General features: G+C 36.8%; 1 protein-coding gene across 1 annotated transcript in view; it reads right to left on the bottom strand.

Moving 5' to 3' along the window:
• Positions 1-10,575: 10,575 nt before the first annotated feature.
• The window catches only part of LOC136872271 (transcriptional repressor scratch 2-like), a 351,026-nt gene continuing 339,175 nt past the window's right edge, over positions 10,576-22,426 (bottom strand). Inside the window, exon 2 of the mRNA XM_067146091.2 lies at positions 10,576-11,879. Within this exon, the coding sequence (XP_067002192.2) occupies positions 10,576-11,879 (1,304 nt within the window). The remainder of the gene's footprint in view (positions 11,880-22,426) is intronic.

Raw genomic sequence — 22,426 nt, 5'->3', positions numbered from 1 at the left:
AATAGGTACTATAATCACTACGTAACTAAAATAAAAAATAAATTACTGTGAGACCTTTTCGGTATATCTTACATAATTGAGTGTGTGTGTGTATGTGAGTATTTCTTTCTCTTTGTTGCTTCCGTTCTTATTTTCATTATTATTGCTAGATTTATTCCTATGTACAATATCGTTCAGTAAATCCTGAAATTTAGCCTATTTCCCTCGCTTCCTTGTTCACTATTTCTAGATAAATTAGAATAAATTTAAAATATCTCTCAGTATAAGGAAACATAAAGAAATAGCGGAAGTAAACAAGAAATTAAAATATTCATTTGTACAATCCAACGTCTCCCCTGAGAATGTCTAAAATTATAAATTATTTTTTTCAATGGGATTACATTTCATTCAAATCTTCACTAAATTCTTCGGTGTATAATACGTATTTATGGTATTCATATTATTTCTATTAAAATTCACTAATAATTTCCGTACTCTAATGGCATTTATATAAAACCCTACCCGAAGCGTAAGATCATAGTGGATCCTACTTCATCTATGCTGTGATAAATATGTTTTTAAAAATCTTACTCTATATCAGTGCATAGCTAGTTGGTAGTGATGGATCATTCCATGATCCTATTTGTCAAGGAATGATAATAATAACTATAATGATCATAATGATAATAATAATTATATATTATCAATAATACACTGCTACCTAAAAGGAGCAGTGCATTATATTGTAACTACAGCCATAAAAGTAATTACTAGTAATCCAAATTTCGTTGTTCAGTGAATCATTCCTATAAATAATATCTACTTCTAACCATCTAGCAATGCCTAGTTTATGAGAAGCGATACGTTACGAAAATAAATTATTTTACTTCTTAAGGTAATTGTGTTGTACAAGTCTAACAGAGAAAGTTAAAAAAAATCCATCTCTGTACTTTTTTTCGGATTATGAATTTACTTAAAAATGTATTTCACTCTACTGGCTATAATTCACAAAGTACCTACTCAGTTCTTCCATTGCACAATTTTATTACTTTCATGGATCAGAAATTCCTCATAATTAATAATTTACATAATAGCTAAAGAAGCCTCATTACGCTGAAAGCAATTCGAAACATAGGCATTAGGTGATAAGTAATACCCCCAGTCACGGTGTGTACGGAAAGATGCAGTGTGAGAAATGACATCATATACATCCTGTAATCCAACTATTCTCTGTAGACTACTGGATTGATTCTAACATTTAATTGCACATTTTATTGTACTAATTCTAATTGCAACTAAACTTCAAATACTACACACGTCGTTAAGTGTGACCCAACAGAAACCATAAGGCTTACGCTGTAGATGAACTATATTTATAAAATCAATGTCAAAGTTCCCTGCAACTAAAAGCATTTTATATATAAAACAGTTATAACACATTAATTGTTATTATTTAAAGTGTAACATGCAGTAAATAAAATCCATACGCATTTACGTTAATGCGAGTTAGCAGGTCTAATACATGAACACTGAGAAGAAGGACGAAGCGTTAAGATAACATCCGGAAGCCAAATATCTTTCCGCTCTCAGCATATCGCTCATAGTAACCTGGTAATCAATTAAGATTCTAAATATATCCTAGATCATTTATTTGAGACGTAAGTATCCTAGTGTTCCCACATTCATGTTTGGTACATGTCCAATAATTATAACTCTGTCATTTTCAAACGTTCTCGCACCACAAAGCTAATGGTACCCTAAAGACAAATATCATACTGCGAAATGTATAGGGGTAACCAGCAAAATTTTTGGAACTTATTATAATCATTTGTATTCTATAACTAAAATCTTTCCTTTAGTAACGAGGTTATTTTTTAAGAAATAAAAACAGCAATTATTCCTCATTGTTCAACAGTAAGTTAAAGTGAGAAATAAATTTTAAAATGTCGATGTCAGATGAAGGATTCTTGCAAAAAATTTACAAAAAGAAACCCTCCTTTAAGTAGTGTTTATTACTGTGAAACTGGAAAATATTACGTAGTAAGACATTGATCGATATAATTAAAATTATTTCAGAATAGTTGGTGAATTATTATGTGTAGAAATGACATATATATTTACAACACTGTAGATATATATTTAGCGCAAGAAATTCTTCGCAGGCTTTCCCATTTAACCAAATGCAAGTCATCAGTTGGTTACAGACAGTTCTACGGAGAGGTGAATAAGATTTACAAATATTTTTTATTTTCCATGAAAAATATTGCCATGAAGAAAGTGAAATTCTTGATATCGCGGACTGAGATGAAAACATTGAATAGAAATTATAGTATTTTGTACGTTATTTAAAATTGTCTTTGCAATACTTATGGAATTTAACAAGAAATATACATTGCATAGATTGTTTTTTGCATAGTTACTTTAATTAAATCATTTATACGCACGGTTAAATGTGTATATGTTACAATCATTGAGAAAAATAACCGAATCTGGAAGCTAGTTGAATTTTCATAAAATCCAGCTACAATATTTGCTTTGAATTTAATATTATGAATGACCAAGTCTTACCCAAATTTCAATTTTTAAGGTATAGATATGACATGGTAATATTGTGATCGAAAAATAGGGTTTAATCCTTGACAAACGTACCTCATATATGTCTTTGTTTCGTGCTAGGAACAACTAATCGAGGGATAATTATTACATTGAGATTCCTTTATATATTTTCCGTATGAATTTCCATTACTCCAGTTTATATTTGTCGGGAATGTTCACTACAATAAATCTATCTGAATGACTTCTGGTTGTTAGTAACTAATTAAATATTTTAGATTTAATGTGCATTATGTTGTTACCAGCTACTTTTATTTTATATGGTAATACCTCACCTTATCTTGAAATACCTTCTAAGTCTTCAGAAATCCTTTTACTCCTAGTTTCTTTAATACAGTCGTAAGTATCAAGTAGGCTATGATGAGAAGAAGAAATTATAGTTAACTTACGAACATAGGTTAAAAAAGTGTTTCTTAACGGATAAATTAAACAAAATTCTTCGTTCTTATTAATGATGAAAGGTAATATTATGAAACAGATCTTGAATACTTTTTATCATTCCTCATCGAATTATCGTAAGATATTACAATAGGTAGTAAGATCATGAACTTAGTAATGCTATATAAAGGTCTAACAATAGTTCAAAAATAAAAATATTAAGTGAGATGTGGATTTTGAGTTCTTTCAGAGGGACAAATATAATTAATCATACGTGTTATTTTCTTCCGAGAGGAATTGCACTTTGCTATTCGATTTAAGTAACAAATCTCTTCTTTCACTGTCGTATATTAACTATGAATAAATATCTGTTTCAAATAATGCATGCTAATAATTTAATGTAATCCACAAGAACATATTAATTACAGGATGTATAGATTTAATTTGATTCTAAAGAAATGAAACCTATAATATTTTGAAAAAAGAGAAGCTACTAGCTAAGATCATTCCATACTTTCATCAACATACCACTAGCTAGAGCGCAAGCAACAGGCACTAAGAAACACCACAATTGAAGAACATTTATCTACGCATGGTTCCTAAAAAAACTTGTTACGTAATATTATGTACTGACATAAATAAATACAGCTTTAAATATGAGTTCAGAATGAAGTTGATATCACCGTTCGTTAAAATATGTATTTTTAGTATAAAACGCATTTTATAATTTTCTAAGCTAAATTCATTAAATATATCTTTAGTTTACAATTTATTCCCTTCTTGATGTAGAGTCCATTTTAAATGAGATTTTAAGGTTATGCTCATTTTATCAAGCAACAAAGAGAGAGATTGGAATATGTTCATAAATGTAGTTCCTTCTTTGATTGTTTTCAACAATCAGTTGAAGTTATTTCTTCCACCTTTTAAAAAAGGAAATATGAAACATAATGTAAGCCAATTTATGTAGTGAAAGAACACGCTTATCACCTTTCCTTATCGTCCGTTTTAATTTCTTAAATATATTGCTTTCATACTTCAGGTTTATAGGAAAGAAAGGAAAATGATTAGCATAATTATAAATAGTTCTTAGTCTAATTAAATTTCTTACATACTCCACTTTAGAGTTATCTAAAAGTCTGAGACACGTTGTAATAGATTTCCATTAATAAAGTATTTTTACTTCTTCTAGTAATTTTTTGTTAACATTACTTTTTTACAAACATGTAATCATTAATCATGATGGATACCTTAGTTCCAAGTCCCTTGTGCATTTTAAGTTCAAATTATGATGGTGAATATAATTAAAATAGCAAAGTGGTCATCCGCAGTGATGATTGAAAGTTACAAGCTGGGATGCCATTTAATGGTCAAAGAGTTCTATACGGTAAAAACCAGAAAGTAATTTCTACTTTTAGACCTCTACTTTAAAAAGATTGTTTAAGGTTTTATGTTGAAATAGGACTACAAATTGCTATGAAATTTGTTCCAAAATGACACCGTTTTATTGCTCTAAGTTATACCGTCCTTTGTTTATACTGAAATCTCCATATTTCTGCAACAAGTGCAGTAACAGAGAAGACTGTGATATATACTAGTCTCCGCAGAAACATTGTTATTTACATGAATCGTATTTTCAAAATGACTATGTCTTACCCTAGGGTGATATTTAATTTTTAATTCAGTGTTCATCTGTTTGAGTATTCATATTGATTTAGTGTTACATCAATGCCTTACAATCTGTATTGTTAATGTAATGTTTACGTGTATCCCACATACTACTAAATTGATCATTCAGAAATGGTATCCTCATGCGGATGGAGGTGGCAGAGTACAACCACGGTGTCTTCTGCCTGTGGAAGGAGAAGACTAATTGTGGATCCCCAGGAATGCGCGGCTTCAAAGCGGGTGTTGGGGACCATTCTAGGCCATTCTACTACTTTTCATCTTTCCATTGGACAAGTCTTGTTCTCTCCCGACTCCCACAGTCTGAGAAATACTTCATGATCATGCCCTCGTGCCCTTTCACTTACTTTTGTTAATACCTTAATTCTACCTGTTCCGTTTTTCCCTGTGGTTTTGAGAGAGGATGGTTGCTCAGTCGTACTTTGTCTTCAAACAATAGTCACAATGACTACCACAACGAGAAAGTTATCAGATACCAAGAGAAGGAGTAATACTTCCGAATTTATCACATCAAATTGATTATGAATGATAAATGAAATAAACATCATAAATAAGCCTCTCTCAGTGTCTGAATTCAAAGTTACACAATAATACTTGCATGTTGTTCACAAAGCTCACTTACTCCAAAATTGTTACAACTCTAATTTATACAACTCAGAATGTATGATCAAAGTTAGCTGTAAAATTTGTAGTGTTATACGTAGGGGTTTCAGTGGCACAGGCATGTAGATTTGTCAGTTGGTGAGTTTGACCATTCGTAATATTTCTCTTTGAAAATATCACCTCGAATACACATTTCTGTTTTTACTCATAAAAATACTTTGACTATCTAGGTAAAGAACATCCTGCTTCTCTCCACAATCTTTTATCGTGTATTATTCAGGTTATAGCGCAGAATTTTCTTACTGACAGTATGTAATATTATCACAATATACCATTCATTTATGCAATTTTATGTCTAAACGTATGTCATATGGACTAGAACTAAGATGACCATAATGAGAAGTTAAAGAATTATACCATTTGAATTTAATTTTTATCTGAGAGTTTGAACAGATGAATGTTAGGTGAGAGCTAATTTAGGTTTCACTAGAAACGTACTGAAAATGGTTAGCAAAAATATATTGGAACTATTTTAATATTTTGGAACTATCTTTCGTAAGGAGGTATGCATGCACGAGTATGTATTATCAAATAAAGCCATTTGAATAGGAATGACCCTGACAGAAGTTATGTACTTATGTCACGGTAAATTCTTAACGAACTAACCTTTATGTTCCATCCTGAATTGGATAGATACCTTACCCATATACACATACTCGTATGAGGAGTTTCTTAAGTCTTAATAGGAATATCATTCAAAATCAATTACTATTGTAGGAATAGGAACGGTTGTTATGAAATACTGTTAGGGTTATAACGAGGATTCGAGTTAGGAAGGCAGGAAGAAGTAGGATTCAACTCTCACCAGGAATATCATGTGTTCAATGCGTGAGTCAGACCTTTAGAATACAAGTAATCGCTACAGCCAAATTCTCGGCTCAAGCGATATCGAAAGTTTCACCAAACTGTATGCATGTATGAATACCGATAGGAGTATAAAGTATAATATAATTTTTGAATATGAAATATTACAAAATGTGTGTAATATTAACAAGAAAATATATATGCACTGGACTTTTATAAAATCGTATACCATTATCAGCTCAAGACGTATTACAAAGTTTCTATATAATGTGTATTCACAAATTTAAAAGACGCGAATTGAACAATTTTTAACTTCCTCTCATGAAAACTCTCCATATTCTTGTAAAAAATGAACGAATGATCATTATAAAAATACGGAAATGCAGTGTGTGAAATTCAAAGATGATCATGCACTTTGCAAGTAGTGCAGTTTATCGGCGTTGCGCCTAGAAATACCGTTATGTGACAATGTTGAGGGTTGTAATACTGACCCGCAGCACATGTATCACGTGAAACGAAAAAATCGTTGATTTAGTTCATGCAATACTGAAACTTAGATGAGAGAACCTTTCTGGCCAGGGTTCTAAGATGAAATATTATCACATAGCGACTTTTGCAGGGGCAACCGTGATATATCTAAAATTGAACCAGAATTGCTTTTGGTGGATAACCTTCTCTTTAGAGTCGTTGTGTTAAGAATGTCAGAATCGGGCATGTTTAAGTAGTGTGTGCCTTGATAAAAACCAGCTAATTGCCGGATGGTGTGATGATATGACTACGATGATTGCAGTATATTTCGAAATTATCCCTGATAAATCCATAATATAGGTTATGTTTATGATTTTTACATACTTTTTTTCCAAAATATTGATAACTACTTTTTCACATGAAATGCTAACGCGAAGGTATATCCAGTAATGGAATTTCTTTGCATATCTTTGTATTTCTTTTGTATTTCTTTGTATTTCTTTGAAAAAATATAGAAATCTGATGCAATCTGATCCTTTTTAGTTATAATGACCTTTAGTTGTGTATTTTCAATCTTATAAGGAATAAAGAAGCATAATTCTTATTAGTATTCAAATATAAAATAGTTAGTTTAAAAAGTTACGGGCGCATATCGTTTCCGGAAACGTTCGAACTTCTAAAAATTTGACTTGTTGGTCATTCAGTCCCTAGTTTAAAATCTCTGTCGGCACAACTTAACGAATTTAGAAATGTCTCAACAGGTATATTAATAGGCTTTGTATGTATGGAAATGAATATTATATTCACGTTTTTACATTAAAAATTAGCCGTGTTTCAGTCCCAATTTTATCTTGTCTTTTTACCTAATCGATGAAAAATTATTGTCAGATTTGGTAATGATGCTGCGAAATATATTCTTATAATTTGCGAAATATATTACACGCGATACACTTTAAACTAAATCTGAGTAGCTACTCCCAGGAAATCAATAAATCGTAAACTTTTATTCAAGAAATAGTAAGTACCCTTGCAAATTATCTCGTTGGACAATGATTAGAGAATGACTAGAGAAATAAAAATATTACCTTATGTGTTACAATGAGGCATGTTTCAAAACCATTTACAGGTATTTAATAGTTTCTACAACTGGAACACATAATTTAATGCCAGATAAGTGGAGTTCGAAGTTCCACTACGTACATTAATCAGTAAGACACTTACTACACCACTTGGCGGTACCCAAATCACGAATTCTACAGGAAGGAAGTAGGCGCACGTAATTAAATGATTTTCTTATAATTTGCGCACCTGGAATTTACCCAATCACAGTTTGAGATAATAAGACAGTGATGCAGAGAACTTTATTCTGACGGCAGTTGTCATGGAATTGTTGTCCTGTGGCAACTAGTTCTTTTTGCTATTTGCTTTACGTCGCACCGACACAGATATGTCTTACGGCGACGATGGGAGGGGAAAGGCCTAGGAATTGGAAGAAAGCGGCCGTGGCCTTAATTAAGGTACAGCCTCGGCATTTGCGTGGTGTGAAAATGGGAAACCTCGGAAAACCATCTTCAGGGCTGCCGACAGTGGGGCTCGAACCCACTATCTCCCGATTACTGGATAGTGGCCGCATTTAAGCGACTGCAGCTATCGAGCTCGGTATGGCAACTAGTAGGAAAATATGCAAATATATTCATAAACTCTTCCCTGAATAGGGTTATGCTAATACTAATCTTAGAGCCTCAGTTCATTAGCCATTTGCGTTACGTTTGAGTTCCAAACCCGATTAACGTTGTTGGAACTTAAATGAGACAAATCTGTCTACTCGGTTCCTGACAAGCAAATTTTTGACTTCCAGGTGTCCGATATGACCTTCGAATGGACTTTAAGCAATTATATTGTTTTGTACTATTATCTTTATTATTATTATCATTGTGACCATCAGGGCTATATGAAACAAAAGTAATTTTTGAAACTGTCCAATATCATTCCTTCAGATCTGAATTAGGATCACACCTGATATCCTGCTTTAAACTAGAGCAGACCGCCCGAGGTCAAGTAGGTAAATTCAAGTCAAAACTTCAGTCTTCAGTCAAAGTTAATTTCCGGAAGGATTGTATTAAGCCTTTACGGATATGAAATTTACTTTCAATTTTGTGTCCTCTTAGAAATTTTGAATAAATATATTATTGGGGAGCAATATTTCCTTCAGTTTTATTACTTACTTGTTGTAGTTTTTCTATAGCCGGCCCTGCGGTGTAGGGGTAGCGTGCCTGCCTCATACCCGGAGCTCCTGGTTCTATTCCCGGGCAGGTCAGGAACTTTTACCTGCATCAGAGGGCTGGTTTGAGAACCACTCAGCTTACGTGATTGCAATTGGGGAACTATCTGATGGTGATATGGCGGCCCAGGTCTAGAGAGCCAAGAGTAGCGGCCGAGAGAATTCGTCGTGCAGACCACACGACACGTCGTAATCTACAGGCCTGCGTGCTGAACAGCGTTCGCTTCGTAGGCTTCGCCTCTTCGGGGCCGTTGCATGTTGAGTTTTGGTTTGGTTTAGTTGTTGCTATGCTCTGAATTTCTTCTAATTTCTTGTGATGGTACTCTATTCAGCCTTCCGTACAAGATTTGTTGTTGTCATAGTCTGCGGAAAACAATATGATCTCCACATCAATTTTCCATGACTGTACGTTAGAATTATCGTTAGTACAAAATCTGAATGGCTATTGCGTTACATCTACCGATCGTAGCCTCAGTTTATATGTATTTTACATCATTGCCCTAAACAATACTTCATCTCTCTGTCGAGTGACAAGACTACACAATTCAATCATTTGGCCTCAGGTTTTCTTCTTCCACTGGTAAAGCAACGTCCTGCTTCATCGCAGAATCAATTCATTAGGCCTCATTTCATAACTTTTTATTCTGTCAGAACAACGACCCGCCCCTTTGATGAAAACGACACTGTAGAAATCAATCATTAGGCCATTATAATTTCCTCTCTACGATAAAGACGAGATGAACTGATCTTATTGCATGCAGCAAGAAAGCAGAACTCAATTATTAGGCCCCAATTAATCAATGACTCTGTTATATACTCCTTCTATATTCAGCTTGTCATATGTTTATATTGGTTTCCCTACAACAAAAATTCCGTATATTTTCATTGAAAAAGTTGTGAGTGAAGTCTATAAGTGAGGAATTACGAGATGGTAACTTATTTGTTGAGTACCAAATATCCCGGTCAACTGCAATATAACGCAATAATTAATAAGCACTTGTGTTAGAAACGGCTACTGGCACATTTTCAAGCATGGAATAAATATGGTATAACTTTTAATATAAATGTAAATATCTCTTTTCATTGAAATCTTAAAAGAATGAAAACCTTTGTACTGGACGATGCAATTCTATAGTTGTAGTACTTTTAAAATGAACAATCGAAAATATATTTTTTCTCTTTCCGAACAATAAACTTCCCCGGTGTCTTACACAACGCTGCGGTACTCCATCATATGGCGGCACTCACATGTCATTAAATTATGTATCATAAAGCCTCTCCTGTAACGAAATAACTGATTTGAAAATGAAAGTATTCTTATGTTATAGAAAACTTTAGTGATGACGTCTTGGATTTTAGTTTAGCGTACGATTTTATAAAAGTAGTGCAAATGAAGAAGGTAGAAGGAGACGAGCCGTAGAGGTACGGGAAAATATATTCCTCAGATTACTTATTACATTACGTAAAACACTAGATTAGAAAAGTAGTTATTTTGTTGTATGCATTGTAAATGAGTAATCTTGAGCAGGTATATTTATATATAATGTATTACATAACATTTTATACTATTTTAATGTCAGTAGAATTTTTTTTAAATTTTCATTTTTCTAATATCCGTAAATAAACAACGAAATATTTTGGGTAAAATACCCTCATTCAAAATCTAGACTAGAATTTTTTACGTTTGCAAATGCAAAGCTCTAGTATTATACTATCTCTATTTCTACCTCTACCTCAACCTCGTTGCATTCAGACTCAAGAGAATCTTGCTCCAGCATCCCACCTGGCTCCTCCCCGTCCTTAAAACATGCCGACTCCAAATGTTTGTTGAGGTAAGACTTGAGGGCGAACGACTTATGGCACCGGGTGCATGTAAAGTTCTTGTCTGCAGAGTGGGTTTGCATGTGCGCGCGCAAATTGGATCGGTCGGCAAACGCTTTACCACAGTGTCCACAGCCAAATGGTTTCTCTCCCGTGTGAGAGCGTAAGTGACCTTGTAGTAGCCAAGGACGAGAGAATAACTTTCCACAAACTCCACAAGCATGAGATAATTTGTGCGTGAGAAGATGCATGGCCAATGCTGGCATACTGACGTACGCTTTCCCACACGTGACGCACTTTTTAGCGGATTGAGAGTCCAAACTTCGGTGCGTTTGTTTATGTCTTGAAAGGTTCGAGGATGTAGCATACTGTTTACCGCACTCGGAACACGCATATCTCCCTTGCTTACCAGACACTGTCTGAGCATCTGCGAGCTCGGAACTTGATTCGTTGACACCATCCGACCGAGCTGGACTCAATGCCGGAAGGGGACGTTTCCCAGTACTCTTCTTTGACCGACCATCTGTCACCAGAAGAGCATCATAAGTATACACCACTGAACTTTTAACAGGTCGTCCTTCCACATCATGATCGTTTTCTTGCGGTAAATCATCAACTTTTTCAGGACATTGTGGATTGGGATTATTATTTTCGGCATCTGAAGAGTACTCGGACGTAGGTGGTGTTAGAGAAGGAGGTGGTTGTGGTGTTGCTGATTGTGGTTGTGGGTTGTAACATGGAGGTCGTTCAGGAGCGGGGGTTTGGACGTGAGTGGTGTAACAAATTAGTTGTTCTGAGGGTGCAGATTGGGCCTGAGGGAGGTAGCAAGACGTTTGCTGATCCACAGGTGATTCAGGTCGGTAACCCGGATGCATGTTGTGTACAGGAGACTGCGCGTGTCCATAATGCTGATAGCTGGGCGAAGGCTCTGGTGTGGGAGGTTCCGTGCTATATATCACGTGATGGACCGGCGTCTGAGGGCGGTAGGTTTCTTGCGCGATTACTACACCAGGAGCGGGTAGAGGCGGTAGCGAACGAGAGAGTTCAAGAAGGTCATGCGCCGCCTCCGTCTCTTCCACGCTGCGGAGACGGAATATTGGAATTCCTCCATCATGGGCAAGTACCTCTGTGTGGACTGGTGTTGGTGGTGGTTCCTCAGGGCTCTGGGGCATAAACTCATGAAGGTAACCTGGAACAATGGAGAATATCACCATTACATAATGCCAGCAATCACTTAAAATGTTCACATATTACAACTGACATATAAAGACAAGTTTTAATAGTAACGGGAAATCTTCAGGAACTAAATTTTCAGTTCCGTTTTGAGACTAGAAATTCCTTTATCATAATTTCCGGTTATCTCATTATGTTAGTGGTGTTGAACAATAATCAACACATTTACTACAGAAGGGTGAATGGCAATAGGAAGAATAATTTTTTCATCATCCTGATTTGTTGGGACGTTGTTCAAGCTCTTGCTAGTGGAGTAGGTTGGAAGTGAAATTTCTGCATGAAATGTCAAAATACGAAGGTAAGATTTTATTATCATTTCGAACATCCGAAAGTCGTATGAGCTAATATTCTCGTTATACTTAAACCACATTAGAAATACTGAACACGTAGACTATATGGTACACTGACACTCATTTCGACGACGAGAATTCTATATATTGACGTCAGTACAGAAAAAATTTGCAACAATCGCCGGGTTTCTGGCTCTCTTCTGTAAAATACTGCTGAATTTCATCACAAAACTGTTCCCAATGTATTGAAAGTGTAGTTACTAGTTACGCACCTTACATTGAATACTTTGGAATTTTTTTACAGGTTTAGCATTCCATCCCGAGAAATGAACGAATGTGCATCACGTGCCATACTCCATGCATAAAAAGGGCAGGAAAAGGAATAATTCCCATTGGCCGTTCCATAATTTACGATTGTCCAAGGACTAGCATGTAATTGAAAATTGAAAGGTCTTCTTATATGCGTAGCCGAGAAAATACCACTCATCCAAGGGAATAAAAAGACAGGTCAATAAATTAAAGTTCTCCAGGGTAAGCATTTTTGTTTTTAATCAATACGAAATTACCGATTCACCAAATGTTTTCGAACCATTTTGCGTTATACGAAACAGGCTTTATATAATGGTTTTGGTTGGATTTTTTTAATTCAATCAATGAATTAAGTATCTCCTTTGGATCGTGAATGAAGCTGACTTGTCCCATAGTGACCAGGTATTATTTTCTGGTGTGGACCAGTAGAAACCAAAGCGTGTAAGTCACATTCGTGTATTGTCAGCTAGTGAGATTTAATAGTTAGAAGCAGTTGTGTAACATCACTGCTAAAATTCGTTTACAACATAATAATGTTCACGTCCATAATAACCATTAAAAATATATTGTACATACGACAAAGTGACCTATCTGGTTGAAGCCACTTTTATTGACAATGTTCAGAATATTAACAAGGTAACTCAACTTATCTGGTACTTTCAGCAGAATGTTTGTATTCTTGAATAATATGGAAATAAAATTTGTATATTCCTTCAATAATACTACGGAAGTAAAATTTGAATATTTCTTTAATAATACTACGGAAGTAAAATTTGGATATTTCTTCCATAATAATAGGGAAGTAAAATTTGGATATTTCTTCAATAATACTACGGAGGTAAAATTTGGATAGTTCTTGAATAATACTACGGAAGTAAAGTTGGATATTTCTTCAATAATACTACGGAATTATGTACCTTGTTAGTATCAAAAACAGAGAGCATTGGCCTTAGGTTACAGCAAAAATAAAAAATAAAACGATAAAAATTACGTATCTGGTTTTTCCCTGGGATGAGTAATTAATGATCTGAACCGTTGTTTTAATTAACAAACATGCAGACAAAAGGCTTTATTAGTTCAGTTTCATTCTCCTCTTTTTCCTGATGAGCCTACAACGACGCCTGTTATCATGGCAGTGCTAAACATTGACATGAAACAATAATATTACGATTCTCACAAATGAAATGACTGCGAATTGATAATTATATTAGGGAACTCGTGTTCAAATATTCGGGATGCACCTCGCCCCTGTACAGTTGTGGTTGCGGCTGCATCAATACTCGACGACCTAGATTTTCCAAACAGTTTGATTCAATAACGCTACTGCAGTTACTGGGATAAAACTGTCATTTTATACAAAGAGCTTAAGCCAATTGAATCATGATATATATTTCCCAGCCAACCGATAAATAACAGTTCATCACGGTGTGTAAAGCTATCTTCATGGAACTCTTGTCATGTAATAAATATATTAATACATCGTCTGCATTAGCCTACTTTCATAAATCTGTAAAATATTAAAAGTAGGATTATGAGATCATTTATTTGATACTATACTTTTGTTTCATGAGTGTATGAGAGTTTATTCCTTTATTTTACAAGTGCTTTACGTTACACCGACACAGATGGGTCTTATGGTGACGATGGGATAGGAAAGACCTGGAAATGGGAAGGAAGCGGCCGTTGCCTTAATTAAGGTACAGCCCCAGCATTTGCCTGGTGTGATAATGGGAAACCACGGAAAACCATCCTCAGTGGAGTTCGAACCCACTATCTCCCGGATGTGAGCTCACGCTGCGCACCCCTAGCCGCATGGCCAACTCGCCCGGTATTCCTTTATTTCTGTTCTTGGTAAACGCCACTGAATTGGGTAAAAACATAGAAAGAATTCCATTTTACATTGCTTTAATACAATAATATTTACACTGATACACTCCTAAAAAAGGAAAATAACGTTAACTCTAGTTTCTGTGTGCCTATAAAAGTAAGGTCTTTGTTCAGTCTTCAACTAAAAGGCTGGTTGGATCCTCAAGCAGCACCACTAATGAGATTGTATGCAATTCGTAAAATCTGATGGAAGCACTATAATGAAGAATATAAGGCATAGTGAGGAGTGAGGTGGTTTGCCGTTGCTTTACTCACCATGCCAGAAATTGCCCTTGCCGCAAAGCCGGCCCTATGAGTAGTAACATTCACAACATCGAAACGTACTAGTTTTACTTGAAATGCAGTGACTCAGCGCCACTAATATCTCAGCAGATTCCATGCTGACACAGCTATAATTGAGTCTGAGACTGCGGTTGAAGCATGGCCTGTTCCAAGAAACAGTTGTAAATTACTACATCTATGAAGAATTAGTAACAGTTGATAAGATTGAGGTAAAGTACTTATGATCACAAAATATCTGAAGTAATGATGGGTGATTTTATGAACCGAGAGCTTTAATGATGGCAGTCGTTCGCAATTATTAATGAACCTGCACCCTCTCTAAGAAGGATTCATCGAGTTGTAGGCATCTGAGATTAAATTCATTAGGCCGGCAATTCAAGAAACAAAACTAGACAGTCTAAGGAATGGCTTAGTTTGGAAAGGAAGCTCGGATTGAGAGATCATAGGGTGATCGGGTCAGCATGTCCAGATTGAGGTGGTTTGGGCATGTAATGAGGATGAGGCCAACAAGGACAGCTTATGTTAACTTGGACTCCTTTACTCCCATAGGTCCGAGGCTTGCTTAAATTGTTCTGAGCTCGGTAAATTCGTGAAGCAGGATGCTGCCCTACTTGCACATAGTCCAAGTGAGGATCTCTCCTCCAACGTGTTAAGGACCAGCGGTGGATTGCATAGTCCTAGCCGCCTGAGCACAAGGATGATGCCCGGGATGCCCATTCCCATTCCGTAGACTGGTATCCTGACTCTCAGGACCACTTACTAGCCCACTCAGCCGTTACCCATGATTCACGAACTAGGACGTGACTACAGTAACTCACACCGTGAACCATTGCCGCTCATGTAAGTGCTTGGAATTCGTGGATCTTCAACTGTACATGTTTAGTGTGTGTGGAATTCGTTTGATACCTTTGTTAAAGTTCTTTTTTCATTGTCCTCTTATGAGCCAGATGATTGATGTCGCACCTAAACAGGAAAGTTTCCATCGGCACTGAGATAGCAATACGAATAAAAATAATGTTATTGATTTTAGTTTCCATTAAATACAGGCTAACTACAGTTTTTCAAGAAGAGGAGGTGAGGGGATTTTGTTCGCAAAGGAGTTCTTTTAAGCACTGGTAAGGCTACTGACTCAATGCTTGCCGTGAAACTGGGGTAAATCTATACAAGACAAGCAAGACAAGGGCCACGAAGGGTATGAAAATGAAAGACTCCCTAGGTCTCGGGGTAAAAAACAAGAGTTGACCAAGGAGGTTCGTATAGGATAGATGACGGTGAGGAGCGTAACACAAGTAAGTGGAAACAATTCCAGGACTCAGTTGAGGGCCCCATGTTCTTCAACCCACGCTCCAGTGTTAAGAGTCCATGGGACCAACTTTTAGTCACCTCTTACAACAGGCAGGGGAAACCGTGGGTGTTATCTAACCTCCCCCACCCACAAGGGGTTGTGAGAGTAGGAAACAACGCAAAACTATTGAGAGTGGGGTTTGAACCCACTGTTTCCCGAATGCAAGTTGACAGTTACGTAATCTAACCGCACACCAATTCGCTCGGTAGCAGTGCGAAAAATATAGTCTTATACAGTAATTGTAGAAACCCACGTTGAATGACGTCATCTTCCTGAGACATCATGTTAGTTACATGTCAGGTAGTGAATACTTCCTCCCACTTGAGTTATATAAATAGTTCTCGGAAAACACAGAGGGGCGCTGTGCCATTTGCTCGCGTGACGTCAGAGCAAGCTGTAACAAGTGGAATAAATGACGGCCTGCTATTGAGCGCTGTCAATACCAGCTGTGTGAATGATATCCCTTGCTGTAGCCCTTACAAGAGCAAATCACATCATTCAAACGCGAAGAGTTACACTGCAAATTTATCTACTTACTACTACTCACATGGAAAATACCTGGTCATATCTTTCTGTGCAATACTTCGGTAATACTCACGTAGAAAGGTATATTTTTTATAGACTCTTATGTCTTTCAGCGTTCAGTCTGCAAGCCTTTGTAAACGTATTAACCGTCTCCGCAATATTGCATTTGTAACTGGCTCTGTGGCAATGTTTACTTGTAAATTATTTAGAACTTTGTCTAAACATTATAATCTTCGTCTCTCCCTATTTGTTTTACTCTCCATGACCGAGCCCATTGTTCTCACTGTGACCTATCGTCCCCTATTTGTGTCACATAACCCCACAACTGAAGCAGTTTTATGCGTACAACTTCATCAATCGTGTTCAGACCTCACTTAAAGTTTTACCCCTCATTCTGAGTACGCTCCAATCATTGTTCCCACCTTCTTGTACCGGCGACCAATCATGATATTATCAGGTCTGTTACTAATGCATAAGATATCCGTAATCCACCAAGGTTTCATTCCAGTATGGTAAAGTTGCTCTGAAAAATATAGTTTCGTTCGGGAGCTGTCTTCCTTCTTACAGAATACTTTTGTTGATCGCAACTGCGAGCTCACTGCATTATCTTTGATACACCCTGATTCAATAGCCCTTAGTATACCATCATCCTGGGAGAACACACATTCTGAATACTTGAATTGATAAACGAAGTCTATGTTTGTATTCCCGATATGACATCACATTAGTCACGGAAAGGCTAATTTTTGTTTAACTCTCATTGCGCATATTTTCAAGTACCAGGATGTTCGATTGCAGCCTTTCAGTAGAGTCTGCCATTGAGACCAAGACGTCGACATAGGCCACACTGCTCACAACATTTCCACCTTCTTAAGTGGATTTTCCAGAAAGAGTATCTTCATTTTAAAAGGAGATTCCAAGTACCAATTTTAAAGTCTGTAGCATCTTCCTTTTTTGAGATATATGTATCATCATAAAAACAATTCAACTCCTTCCTCACTTCTTTTCACCCCCCCCCCCCCCATCCCAAGTGAATTTTCTGAAAACGAATATTTGTGTTCTTTTATTTTTAAAGGCGATTCCAAATATCAATTTCCATGTCTGTAAAATGTTAGTTTTTTGTGATATATTGTACATAATTTCGCTGCTGTAGAATCTTGGAGCTGACGTTGCCATGGTTACGGCAGTTCATTATTTTATCCGATTCCTAGAGCAGGGGTAGTGTGGTGCCAATATCTCCGTAACGGTTGGTTTTAGGGCCTTAAAACATGGTTTACAGAGTTTTGTTCCTTGCGTCAAGAGGATTAAATTGAGCTTTGTCTCGTTCTTATACGACAAATTCGACATTTTGCCTATATTAGCCTATTAGTTTTATATCTCCCCCCGTACCCCCACCTCAAATTGTTTTGAAAATAAAATATAGCCCATGTTACTCACTGGTAACGTAGCTTTCTATAGGTGAAGAAATTTTTAAAATCGGTTCAGTAGTTTTTGAGTCTATTCGTTAAAAACATACGAATTTTTCCTCTTTATAATATTAAGTATAGATTATTATTATTATTATTATTATTATTATTATTATTATTATTATTATTATTATTATTATTATTATTATTATTATTATTACCGTGGTTCCGTGGGCCAGGAGAGAAAATAAGCGTGAGGGTTAAATAGTTGTGCAAAACATAGGGAAAAATTAAATTCCAAAACGTTCATTTACTGAGAAAAATAATTTTTTTCGTAGATAATCTTTTCAAAACAACAACAGCAGTAAGATTTTCACAAGAAATACACATTGAAAAGGGATAGAAAGGAATGAAGAGCCTGCGTGGCTCAGGCGGCAGCGTGCCGGCCCCTCACCGTTGGATATCGTGGTTCAAATCCCGGTCACTCCATTTAACATTTGTGCAGAGGCGGACAGGTTTTTCTCCGGGTACTCTGGTTTTCCCTGTCACCCTTCATTCCAGAAACACTCTCCATTCTCATTTCAAAGCATTTATCAGTCATTAATAAATGACTTTGGGAGTGGCGGCCCTATCGTACTACTAGTAGCATATATATAATTCATTAATTACATCCCTGACCTAGTCAATGACTAGAACACAGGTTGTAGGTTTTCATTTTCCAAAAGAAATAACGGACAAGTTGTAGCTTAGCTAGATACAGGACCGGGGAGAAAAGGCTCCCATTTTCGAAACAAGTCTTCAGAGGACCTAAAGGTTTAACAAGCATTTCGTATCTTTGATATCAGTGAGAACAATGAGGCACTAGCCTTTACAAATGAAGTTCCCAACGGAAAGAATATCGAACCTTACTTCGTTAGAAAGGAGAAAGGAGCAGGAGTTTCTAGAACAAAGTTACAAAGGGGGAATCGAACCCACAGTCACAAAAGTTAGAAGGGTATAGAACTCTGAACTACAATTTCATTGACCCAAAAGCCCAAGGGTCCACTATAAGTATCTATAATTGAATTTTCGATTTCATAGCAAAACACGCTTTTCTGCACTTAAAGCTTAAATAGCTTGCAGACACAAATCACAGTTTGAAAGATCGAGAATCACAGGAGCCGAAGCTTATACTTTACGGCCATGGAAAAGCAAACATTATTATTATTATTATTATTATTATTATTATTATTATTATTATTATTATTATTATTATTATTATTATTATTATTATTATTATTATTATTATTATTATTATTATTATTATTGTCCGCCTCTGTGGTGTAGTGGTTAGCTGATTAGCTGCCACCCCCGGAGGTCCGGGTTCGATTCCCGGCTCTGCCACGAAAATTTGAAAAGTGGTACGAGGGCTGGAACGGGGTCCACTCAGCCTCGGGAGGTCAACGAGTAGAGGTGGGTTCGATTCCCACCTCAGCCGTCCTCGAAGTGGTTTTCCGTGGTTTCCCACTTCTCCTCCAGGCGAATGCCGGGATGTTACCTCTATTAAGGCCACGGCCGCTTCCTTCCCTCTTCCTTGTCTATCCCTTCCAATCTTCCCATCCCTCCACAAGGCCCCTGTTCAGCATAGCAGGTGAGGCCGCCTGGGCGAGGTACTGGTCATTCTCCCCAGTTGTATCCCCCGACCGAGAATCTGAAGCTCCAGGACACTGCCCTTGAGGCGGTAGAGGTGGGATCCCTCGCTGAGTCCGCGGGAAAAGCCGAACCTGGAGGGTAAACAGATGATGATGATGATGATGATTATTATTATTATTATTATTATTATTATTATTATTATTATTATTATTATTATTATTATTATTATTATTATTATTATTATTATGAGCTTGAAATGTGCTGGATGCAGAGGCATTGCATTGAAATAAAATCTGTTTATAATTCACTTTCGCGTACATCTCACCCACTACGAAATACAAAATTCATTCCCTATGGACATTGAGAGGCATGGCCTCATCCTACAGAGTTTGCTTGTGGTCTCCATATGTCGTGGGGGAGCTTCAACACGGTATGTGAATCTAATGAAACAAACAGCAGGTGATCCTCTCTAGCAGGGAATGAGAATGGGTCAAGTTTGTGGCACAAATAACTGCTCTTAGTACAAATAAGTTGAATGAACATGTTGACGATATTCGCATTGGGTCATCGACAAAGAAGACGTTCACACCAAATACTTCAATGATACCGTTATTCTTTTGTAAACAAAGGACTCCTAAGCATTCTCTAACATGCTGTCCTCCAGCCTTTTAGTGCTTAGGGTACTATTTTCCATCACCTTACTGCATGACCGTCGTAAGTAGAATTCCCAAGGTAACGTTTTAACTGCACCTATTTCCAATGTCCTTACAAGTCAAATAGAATTGCTGGTAAATAACACAACGTATGCTATAATTTCGAAAATTTCTGCAATACATTATTCTTATTTTATTATTGAACATATTTCTGTAACCGTATGGTAGTGACTAAATTAGAGATATATGACTTGTTTAAAATCTAGCCGGCCCCGTGGTGTAGGGGTAGCGTGCCCGCCCCTTACCCAGAGGCTCCGGGTTCGATTCCCGGCCAGGTCAGGGATTTTTACCTGGACCTGAGGGCTGGTTCGAGGTCCACTCAGCCTACGTGATTAGAATTGAGGAGCTATCTGACGGTGAGATAGCAGCCCCGGTACAGAAAACCAAGAATAACGGCCGAGAGGATTCGTCGTGCTGACCACACGACACCGCGCAATCTGCAGGCCTTCGGGCTGAAAAGCGGTCGCTTGGTAGGCCAAGGCCCTTCAAGGGCTGTAGTATCATGGGGTTTGGTTTGGTTTTGTTTAAAATCTTACGTAGAATACCCGTTACCAACATATTAATCCAAGGTAAACATCAATTTGCATGTTATTGGCCTCAAGGTACCAATCAATTTCGAGGAACTCTATATCTCTACCTTGATTGACCTGGGAGCAGCTTACCAGAATTAATACAGTTAATTATGGGCAACGGAATGCTACAAATATACAGTTCTTGAAATAATACATCAATTAATTTCATACTGACCTCCCACTCTTCACGTTCTTACCGTTTTTTTCCTTTGACACGTTACTTTATTTTAAAAAAAGATTACGTTTGCAGCGAAATTTGATGGTATATACCTCCAGTTATATCTAGTACCTGTACCACAAGAATGAGATAATTTATTTCAAAAAATCCTCTGGTAACGGCTGTGAAAAGAATCAAATCGAACTGGTTGAAAAACAGGCTGTTACGTCACTCGACTAACAACGCCATTACTTCGTTCCTTCGCTTACACTTTTTCATTTTTCCTGACTTGCTTTCGAGCATATCTTTCGTCTCCTCTAATTTCGTTCTGCCTCTCCCCTCTTTGGTTCTATCCCACATTCACATTGCTTTTATATTATGTGATTCGAGTGAGTATTTTTTATTGTCTTTGGGATGAATAGCTCAAACATACAAACATACTTACCTAACACACTACACTGCTGACACATACAGAAGCGATTAATAGAGAACATAGAATTGCCATCGGGAAGGGCATCGGGCCGTAAAACATAGCCAAGCCTATATTGGCGACGAAGACCGCCCCTGCGATTCCACTAGGTTGTTGGAAATGTGGTAGAAGAAGATTTATGTATTTCTACTCTACTAGAAAGTAAACTAGTCCCGAGGCTGTACAGCTCTTTTCAGGCATACCTTATTCGCTCTCTTTAGTACCTTCCTTCTGACTTTTCCATCAAGTCTTTTCATAAAACTCAGGGCATGGCTGTCTATGATGATATGGATATTTTCTTTGCCCTTTCGTGTTTTCACGTTATTCCTAGCGTCTTTCCTCTGTTAATTCATCTTCCAAAGCTGACTTGCCACTGAGCTTAACTTTATAACTGTTCCTTTTCGTATTCTTACTTTTTCGACTGCTGCGCTAATATAGGATTATTAATTTCGAATACATTATTGAAGAATAAGGCTATTCACCGTTTCAAACAGGAAAATAGCCACCAGATTCATGACAGACTATATCACAACAGACTTTGAATTCAGGAAATCTGTTAGGAATATGTGGCTATTCCCGGGATTTTTCGATCACAGAGACTACTATATGATCTGTAGTCAACTAAGTACCTCTCGGTCTAGGATAGAGAAATATATCTGCAGACAAAATAGGAGTAGAAAATATCCAGGAGGAGGAAATTAGACAGTAGTACACGGATATTATTAATGAAATGTACCAAGCAATAGACAGCAATCACGTAATCAGCTTCAGGGTAGGCCTATAAAAAGATCATGGGTGGCTTACAGAAATGCTCTAGTAGAAACAAAAACGGAATGCCTAGGATTAACTGTGTATAAATATGGGATACAGAGAGCGAACATCTTGGTGGATTGATTAACTGTTGTCAGCTTGTAAA

Source organism: Anabrus simplex, chromosome 4, assembly GCF_040414725.1.
Source record: "Anabrus simplex isolate iqAnaSimp1 chromosome 4, ASM4041472v1, whole genome shotgun sequence".
In the NCBI taxonomy this organism is placed as follows: domain Eukaryota; kingdom Metazoa; phylum Arthropoda; class Insecta; order Orthoptera; family Tettigoniidae; genus Anabrus; species Anabrus simplex.
This window is presented reverse-complemented; position numbering and strand designations above follow the sequence as displayed.